The sequence below is a fragment of the Arvicola amphibius genome, chromosome 9 (assembly GCF_903992535.2).
Source record: "Arvicola amphibius chromosome 9, mArvAmp1.2, whole genome shotgun sequence".
Taxonomy (NCBI): Eukaryota; Metazoa; Chordata; class Mammalia; order Rodentia; family Cricetidae; genus Arvicola; species Arvicola amphibius.
Window position 1 is genome coordinate 56,508,824 of NC_052055.2, and position 9,534 is coordinate 56,518,357.

At 47.0% G+C, this 9,534-nt stretch overlaps 1 protein-coding gene across 1 annotated transcript in view; it reads left to right on the plus strand.

The window, feature by feature from the left end:
* LOC119822721 (retinol dehydrogenase 13-like) overlaps nucleotides 1–8,921 on the plus strand; it is a 10,504-nt gene extending 1,583 nt beyond the window's left edge. The window contains exons 3-5 of the mRNA XM_042055738.1: nucleotides 1,128–1,365; nucleotides 2,484–2,585; nucleotides 5,188–8,921. Coding sequence (XP_041911672.1) covers nucleotides 1,128–1,365; nucleotides 2,484–2,585; nucleotides 5,188–5,432 — 585 coding nt within the window. The 3' untranslated portion in view covers nucleotides 5,433–8,921. The remainder of the gene's footprint in view (nucleotides 1–1,127; nucleotides 1,366–2,483; nucleotides 2,586–5,187) is intronic.
* Nucleotides 8,922–9,534: the final 613 nt, after the last annotated feature.

The window sequence follows — 9,534 nt, forward strand, 5'->3', positions numbered from 1 at the left end:
CCTCATATATTTGGTTCCCAGGTAGTGGAACTGTTTGGGAAGAGTTAAGAGTTGTGGCCTGTTGGAGGCGGTGTGTTATTGGGCTTTGTCTCTTTCCTCCTCTGCCTGTGGACCAGGATATAATGATACTATGCCTGCCCGCCACCATGGTTACTATGGACCAACCCTCTAAAACTAGGCAAGTGCTTTCTTTTGTAAGGGATGACATGGTATCTCTTCATAACAATAGAATAGTAACTGAGACACTGGGCTTGGTGTCATCCACCATGGCTCTAGTGGGGGAGCACAGCCACTAATACACCCTTGATGGAAGGGAGAAGGTCTTTTCAACCAAGTGCCCAGCTCCTGATGTCCATGGAGTGAGGGAGGATGGGGTATCTGCCCAGCCTGATGGGTTGGCTGAGATCAACAACAGGTGTCACAGTCAGCCTGTCCTCATATCCATTGCTGCCACCTTTAATCCTTGCAGAGGCAGGAGGATTGCCTGGAGTTCAAGGTTAGTCTAACCAACTGAGTGGGTTCTTAGGCTCATCAGGCAGAGCTCCATAGTGAGACTTGTCTCAGCCTGATCTGCGTTTGATCCCTGAGGTGGGGGAAGGAGGATACAAGCTCCCGAAGGATGCTCTTCCCTCCACGTGCTGTGGTCCATGTTCAATTGGAAACAAAAATCTGAGTTCAAGGCCAGCCTGCTTTACAGACTGAGTTCTAGGACAGCTAGGGCTACACAGAGAAATCCTGTCTTGTAAAAAAAAAAAAAAGCCAAAAAAGAAAAAAAAAAAGAAAAATCAGCTGAATGTAAATCTAAGTTTTTTTCTCCTCAAAAAAACAAAACAACTCCAAGCAGAATAATAAAGTGGGTAAGGGAGAATAATAGAGGAAGAGGAGGATTATGCTACCGCTGGGAATGAAAAATTAAAATTGTGGCTCAGTGGTTAAGAGGACTGGCTGCTCTTGCAGAGGACCTGGGTTTGAGTCCCATCTCTGACTCCAGTTTCAGGGGATCCACCACCCTCTTGTGGTCTCCATGGGCACTGCATGCATGTTTTGCACAGATACACATGCAGACAAAACACTCATACACATAAAAAATATCTTAAAAAAGTAAAATAGCCATTGTGAGAAGATAGTGTTTTCTTGTCGTCCTTCATCTAGGTCACTTTCTGTTGACAAACTTGCTGCTGGACAAGCTGAAGGCCTCGGCCCCTTCGCGCATCATCAACTTGTCCTCCCTGGCTCATGTTGCTGGGCACATAGACTTTGATGACTTGAATTGGAAGACAAAAAAGTATGACACCAAGGCGGCCTACTGCCAGAGCAAGTTGGCTGTTGTCCTCTTCACCAAGGAGCTGAGCCGCCGGCTGCAAGGTGTGCACATGGCGAGCTTTTCTCTCTCCTTCCTTCCTCCTCGTCTGGAATAGTTCTGTAACCCGGAGCTGTTGGTGGACTTTAGACAAAAGGATGGCACCTGTACCACCATGCCGTGGCCCCTTCCAGTGCTGGAGGTGGACATCACTAGTAAATCGTGGTTCTAATGATTGCTGTTTGGCCTCAACCAGCCTGCCGTCATCAGACATGCTTATCTTGGATAGCTTTCTAAGCCTCTGGTGTTCTAAGCCAGTGGTTGTCCACCGCGACTGGTTTTGGCTCTGGGAACACATCAGTGTTTGCAGACATGCCTGTCACAAATGGGTTCGTGAGAGGCTGCTCCTGGCATCTAGTTGGTTGAATTCAGGGGTCCTCCTGGGTGGTTCCCCAGTTCCTTCCACTCTAATGGAAGGAATGTAGTATTAGGGATAAAGAAGCTTTCCCTGGCTTCTTGCTTCTCAAAAGTTGTCTGTGGCCAGCAGTGCAGGCCACTTTTGGGAGACAGTCATAACTGCAGCATCTTAGATCCCATTCCAGTCCCCTGCTTCAGACGCTGGTGGGGGTGGTAGAGCCCAGGAATGTGGGTCTCTTATGCCCCCAGGGCTGCTGTGCTGGGGAGGCCACTTGAGATGGAGGCTTCAGAGCACAGAGGATAATGTGGGTTCAAGTGTGGGAAACAGCCTAGGTTAGGGAAGACCCAGAGTGTAGTGGTGGCTACAGCAGCCTTCTAGGCAAGGGGCCAACCTGGTCTTTTTCACTAGTCTTTATGTGTGCCTGTTTGTATGCGTGCACGAGCACGTGTGCATGCATGTGGTCTGTATGTGTGTGTGTGTAAGTCAGTGGACAATGTTGGCTGCCATCCATGTTGCTTTTTATTTGAGACAGTGTCTCTCCTTGGCCTGGAGCTCATCACCTAGGCTAGGCTATAGCTTCAGTGAGCCCTGGGGATCTACCTGTCTCTGCCTCCCCAGCACTCACTAGGGATTAGAAGCCTGGATTACCATCACAGGCATGTGTTTTGACCTGGGTTCTGGGCATCAAACTCAGGACCTCCTGTGTGGCAAGCTCTTTAACAGCTAAGCTATCTTCTACCACTTGACAGTCTCTATTGTTCCCAGGCACAGGTGTGACGGTCAATGCTCTGCACCCCGGTGTGGCCAGGACAGAGCTGGGCAGACATACAGACATGCACAACTCTGCCTTCTCCAGCTTCACACTTGGTGAGTCCCCTTCCAGCTTGGTATCCCCTCACAGAGCCTTGTTAGCTGGGGATCCAGGACTTTCCCTCAGAGATGGTCACTTTATTTCTTTTTGATTCTTTCTCCCTGGGTCTCACTATGTATCTCTGACTGACTTGGAACTTGCTATGTAGACCAGGCTGGCCTCAAACTCACAGAGATCTGCTTGCCTCTGCTTCAGAGTGCTGGGATTAAATAAATGTGCCTTCACACCTGACATTTTTTTTCCCCCATCAACATGGCCTTAATGACTAGGCTGGACTTGAACTCATTATATGGGTGAGACTGGTCTTAAACTTCTGACCCTTTCACCTTCTGAGTGCTGTGTGTGCCACTTTCTGCTCCTTCACATGTCTTCCTGGGGTAGAAGATGAGTCATAATTCTATGTGGTTCTGACCTCAGGTCAACAGAAAACAGGCTATAGCCCCACTGATGAATAAGAAAATTGTCCTGAGCCGGGCGGTGGTGGCGCACGCCTTTAATCCCAGCAGAGGCAGGCGGATCTCTGAGTTCGAGGCCAGCCTGGTCTACAAGAGCTAGTTCCAGAACAGGCTCTAGAAACTACAGGGAAACCCTGTCTTGAAAAACAAACAAACAAACAAACAAACAAAAAAAGAAAATTTTCCTGGAGGATAAGCCTTGAGCTGATGTTGAAGGAACGGCAGGCTGTGTCCCACCACCCGGCTAGCTTTACCCAAAATACACAGAAACTGTATTCATTTAAATACTGCCTGGCCCCTGGCCCGTTATCTGTAGCTTCTTATTGGTTGATTCTCATATCTTGCTTTAACCCACATTTAGTAATTTATATAGCACCACGAGGGGTGGCTTACCAGGAGAGATCTTAACCTGCGTCCATCTCAGAGAGGAGAAGCATGGCGACTGCATATGGTGACTGCCTGAAGCGTCTCCCCTCTCTTTCCCACATTCTGTTCTGTCTACTCCGCCTACCTAATTTTCTGTCCTATTGGGCCAAGCAGTTTCTTTATTAATTAACCAATGAAAATCCTTCATCAAGCTGATTTCTAGGGTCAGGCTGTACACAGGGTAGCCTCCTCAGCTTCACTCAAAATTAAGTCACCAGGAAACACACCTCCTGGTTTTTATAACATTTTAATATGTAGACTAATTTAACCATTCCTCCTGCCTCTGCTTCCTGAGTACTGGGATCACAGATACTCTAAGATCACCATGCTTGTTGCTTTGAGCCTGTTTCCTTATCTGCATAGTGAGGTCCATGATAGGACTGTCCTCATAGTCAGTGAGAAGAAGAGGTGAGATTGCCCATATTGACTGCACAGTGCCTGACCAAGAATGTAGTTTGACTCATAGCCAAACATTAGGTGGAGAGAGCTGAAATTGGAGGTCTCCATCACATCTCTCCCCTTGGAGTTCAGGAAACCCCATAGAAGAGGGGGAGGAAGAATTGTAGGAGCCGAAGGGGTTGAGGACACTGTGAGAACACGGCTCATAGAATCAACTAAGCAGGGCTCATAAAGACTGGATTGGCAATCACAGAGCCTGCATGGGTTTGTACTGGGTCCTCTGTATATATGTTATAGTTATTAGCTTGCTTTTTTTTGGGACTCCTAACAATAGGAGTGGGGGTGTCTCTGACTCTTTTGTCTGCTCTTGGGACCCTTTCCCTCCCACTAAGTTCCTTTGTCCAGCCTTGATGTGAGGGTTTGTGTCTAGTCTTGTTGCGTCTTGTTATTTGGTGTCCAGTTGATAACTCTGGAACACCTGCTCTTTTCTGATAGGAAATGGAGGAGGAGTGACCTCGGGGAGGGAACGAGGGGTGCTGGAGGAGTGGGGGGAGTGGAGACTGTGGTTAGGATGTATTGTATGAGAGGGGAGGGAACGAGGGGGTGCTGGGAGGAGTGGGGGAAGTGGAGACTGTGGTTAGGATGTATGAGAGAAGAAATAGAAGAAGAAGAATATAGTCTGAGTCAATAGAACATTATAACTGGTATTTATAATCCTTGAGAGTCATCTAGTGGGCATGTATCAAGAATTTTAACCTAAGAGTACCTTGAAGTATATTTAGTAAATTGAAGGCTGGAGATGTAGCTCAGTGGACAGAGTGCTTGGCTACCATGTCACAAAACCCTGGGTTTGATCTGCAGCACCACATAAAATCAAACGTGTTGGTATATGCTGTCCAGTACTCGGGAGGTGGCGGCAGGAGGATAAGAAGTTTAAGATAATCTTTGGCTGTATAGTGAGTTCAGGGCCAGCCTGGGCTACATGTGTCCCTGTCTGAGAAGAAAGATTATGTTCAAGGATAGAATAGGGAAAAATACGTTTTCATTTTTTCTGGAAACCCTGGGGAGGTTTCCTGTAGGAGGCAGATTTTGTGCTCATCCCTCTGTTTGGAGTTTTTTTTTGGGGGGGGGAGGGGAATGCTGCCAGGGAAGGGACCTTTAGGTAGAGGGAACTGCAAGAGGACAAAGGCATGGAGGTGGGTCCGTGGGTCTTCAGGGAAGGTTCCATCCCTAGGGATTTTGGGGGGGTAGAGCAGGGAATTTTCTTTTTTCTCTCTCTTTCCTTTTTTTTGACTGAATGTTCTGTGGTTGATTGTAGGGCCCTTCTTCTGGCTGCTGTTCAAGAGTCCCCAGTTGGCGGCCCAGCCCAGCACATACCTGGCAGTGGCAGAGGAACTGGAGAGCGTTTCTGGGAAGTACTTTGATGGACTCAGAGAGAAGGCTCCGTCTCCTGAGGCTGAAGATGAGGAAGTAGCCCGGAGACTTTGGGCTGAAAGTGCTAACTTGGTGGGCTTGGACATGGCTCATGGGTCCCCTGGAAGGGGACAGTCCCTCCCCAGATAACCTTCAAAGATCCAGATGGAACTGTATTACCAAGGCCGCTGGCTGCCATGCCCTCATCCTCTGGGGCACTGTTGGCATTGTTACTCTCAAGACCATGGTTGTTGGCTGCCATGCACTCATCATCCTCTAGGGGCAGTATTGGGACTGTTAGACTCCCAAGACCATGGCTGCTGGCTGCCATGCTCTCATCTTCCTCTAGAGGCAGTGTTGGCACTGTCAGAATCTTATGACTATAGCTGTTGGCTGCCATGCCTTTATCATCCTCTAGGGGCAGTGTTGGGACTGTTTGACTCCCAAGACCATGGATGCTGGCTGCCATGCTCTCATCTTCCTTTAGGTGGCAATGTTGGTCCTTTTTTGTTAGCTGACCACATTCAGTTGGACCACAGCTGAGCATTGATGGGGTATGTGTGGTGGTGGCAGGTATAATGTACTCTGATGATTTCTGGGGAGTGGGTCTATCAGGCGTCTCTCTTGGGAATGATTTTGGGCAATGTTCAAAGGTAGCTGTGGTGGTGACTGATTGATCCACTGTTAAAGAGCGGGTAATCAGACAAATATGGCCAGTCAGTCATAGTTTTTTTGTGGGCCTTTGCACACTTCTGTCTCCTCTAAGAGTTGGCTATTGTTTCAAAAGCAACTTGGGAGCAAAAGGGCTTACTTTAGCTTACAGGATATAGTGCATCATGGAGGAGGGACGCCACGGCAGGAACTCAAAGCAAGAGCTTGACGCAGATACCAGGCTTACACTCAGATAACTGTCTTTTATTTTCATCATTATTATTTCTTTTACACAGAGAGTCTTACTCTGTAACTCTGGCTTTCCTGGAGCTTGCCCAGGATGGCCTTGAGCTCACAGAGATCTGCCTGCTGGGATTAAAGACGTGTTGTCATGCCTGAGTCAGGTGCCAGCCTAGGCCTACCTGCCCAGGAATGGGACCACCTACAGTGGGCTTGTCCCTTCTACACCAATTAGCAAGCAAGAAATGTCCCACGGACATTCACCCAGGGCATTCTTGTCCAAGCAATTCTCCGGTTGAGGATCCCTTCCTCTTCTGGGTGTGTCAAGTTGATAATCAAAGGAACCAGGATGGCTCTTGATTGTAAACAGCCGTGGGTAACTGCTACCTCATGGGATGGTGTGGGCATTAAGCTCTTGTCTGGCTCAGTAAAGGACAGCTACGGACCTAGTGTCCTGGCTGAGGTGCTGGGATTCGGTGGAGACCCTGGCCTTCACCACCGGAATGGAGTGAAAAGCTTCTAGCTGCTGCCTCTGAGGACCAGCATCACCTGAGATCATGATCTCTCCAATTCTTTTTTTTAAAATATTTATTTATTATGTATACAATATTCTGTCTGTGTGTACGCCTGCAGACCAGAAGAGGGCACCAGACCCCATTACAGATGGTTGTGAGCCACCATGTGGTTGCTGAGAATTGAACTCAGGACCTTTGGAAGAGCAGGCAATGCTCTTAACCTCTGAGCCATCTCTCCAGCCCCGATCTCTCCAATTCTTATGATAATTTTAACCTTAGATTCTCAAGCTTTCTGTATGATTATAATAACTTGCTGGGTGTAGTAACACCAGCACTTAAGAGGTAGAGGCAGGAGGATCGAGCATTCAAGGTCATCCTCTGCCAGCCTGGGCTATACAAGATCCTGTCAAAACAAGTCAAAACAGTGAAATCTCCAAATGTAGCTGAGTCATAGATTTAAAAAAAAACAAACATTTTCTTAGTGTGTATGTGTATGTGCATGTGCACAGGTATGCCCTTGAGTGTCTGCCTTCAGTGCGGAGTTCATTCAGAGGACAACTTGTGGGAATTGTTCTTGTCTTGTGAGTCTTGGGGATACAACTCAGTTTGTCCAGCCTTGTGACAAAGACCTTCACCTCTGAACATATCACCACATGACCCTGAACCTGAGTCATAGGTTTTATTTTATCCATTGTATATGGAATTTATTTCACACACAACTTGAATATTTATTCCTTTTAAGAAACCGACTTTTAAGTTACTGAGGCAGTGAAGCAAGCTGCTGCTGACTCTGTAGTGGTGGAAGGTGCAGCTCACCATATGGCAGGGATCACTGAGGTTGGGCTGTCTTAGGGAACTTCTGCTTCAGAAATGGGACACTCAGCTGGGATGTAGAATTTCCGGACCATCAAAAAGGTCAGTAGATAGCTGGGAAGTACACACCTTTGATCCCAGCACTTGGGAGACAGAGGCAGGCAGATCGCTGAGTTTGAGGTCAGCCTGGTCTACAGAGCTAGTTGCAGAACAGCCAAGGCTACATAAGGAAAGCTCAGTAGACCACTGGGTACTTAGAGCAGGACTGGCCTAGAATTGTCACTTGCCAAGTGACTGCAGAGCCCAGCCAACCACGTAGCACCTGCTCTGCTGGCACAGTGACACCAAGAAGCACCTCATTGCTACAGAATATTTTGAAGCCACGAGAGGTGAGAATTGAAAGCTCTTTGTCATCCACTCCAAAGCTGCCCAAGTTCTGTCTTAATAGCAGTGTTCCTAGTAGGGTATATTTTGCAACCAAATCATATGTAGAAAGATGCCCTTGGATGTACAATATATTTATATATCTATTTATTTATATTTCATGTATATCTGTTTATCTTGTACATGCAGTGCCTGAGAAGTTGCAACCAAATCATATAGAAAGGTACCCTTGGATGTACAATATTGATAGCATGCATCTCTCTCTCTCTCTCTCTGTCTCTCTCTCTCTCACACACACATCTATCTATCTATCTATCTATCTATCTATCTATCTATCTATCTATCATCATCTATCATCTATCTATCTTTCTTGTATATCTGTTTGTCATGTGCATGCAGTGCCTGAGAAGGATAGAAGAGGACTCCAAATCTGGAACTGGAGTTACAGTTGTAAGTCTCCATATGGGTGCTGGGAATTGAATATGGGTCCCAGGTCCTCTGGAAGAGCAAGCCAGTGCTCTTAACCACTGAGCCATTACACTGTTAGATTCTCCTGCCTCTGTCTTCCCTGTTTAATGATCCCCTTGGTCATATAAGCCCATCAGGATAATCCAAGACAATGCTTTACTGTTTTTAAAATCAGTAGAGCAGACTTAATGCTATCTGTTATCTGGTCCTGTTTGCCAGGTAAAGTAACACAGTCCTTTGTTTCTGTGTCCCAGGTTCTGGTGATGGGATCTAGCTACCCTGGGGAAGGCCATTGCTCTGCTGACTGTATACTCCCCTTTATAAAGCCTGGCTCTTAAGGTTTTCCAATGACGCCCACTTATTTCTCATCCATTCTGGTCTGCTTTAATTAGGCTGGTTCAACTCCACTTTTTTTTTCTTTTGAGACAGTTTCACTGTGTAGTTCAGACTAAACTTGAACTCTAGATCTCATCTCAGCCTCTCGAGCCCAGAGATTACAGGCCCACTATATGTTGCCAACTTGCAATGTTTATAACCAAATAAACAAAAATATACATTCCTGTTATTAATTCGCCATTGTTTTTTTTGTTTTGTTTTTGTTTTTAAAACACACACAAAAAAGGGTTTCTCTGTGTAACAGTCCTGGCTGTCCTAAAATTCCCTTTGTAGACCAGGCTGGCCTTGAACTCACTGTCTCTGCCTCCCTAAGTGCTGGATTAAAGACGTGTGCCACCACATCCTGGCTTGTCCTCTTTTATTTGGCGTGTGTGTGTGTGTTCTTGCTGGGACAAACTTCCTGACAAAAGCCACTGAAGGAAAGAAGGCTTCAGTCTGGGTGGCAGCTCCAGGGTATGATCCATTATGGTGTGGAAGGTGTGACGGCAGGGACTTGGGGCAGCTTGTCCACCCTGCATTTTCAGACAGGAGGCAGAGGAAGGAATGCTGCTGCTTAGCTCCCCTTTGGCTTTGATTTTTTTGTACATTATTTATGTGTGTGTTGTGCATGCATCACGGTGTGCTTGTGCAAGCCAGATGGTAACTTATGGGGGGTTTGGTGACAAGTGCCCTTCTTACTCAATAAGCCATCTTGCCGGCTCCCTTCATCATTATTATTGGTGGTGGTGGTGAGGGGCGAATGCCACACCATGTGTGTGGACGCAAGAGAACAACTTTCACGGAGT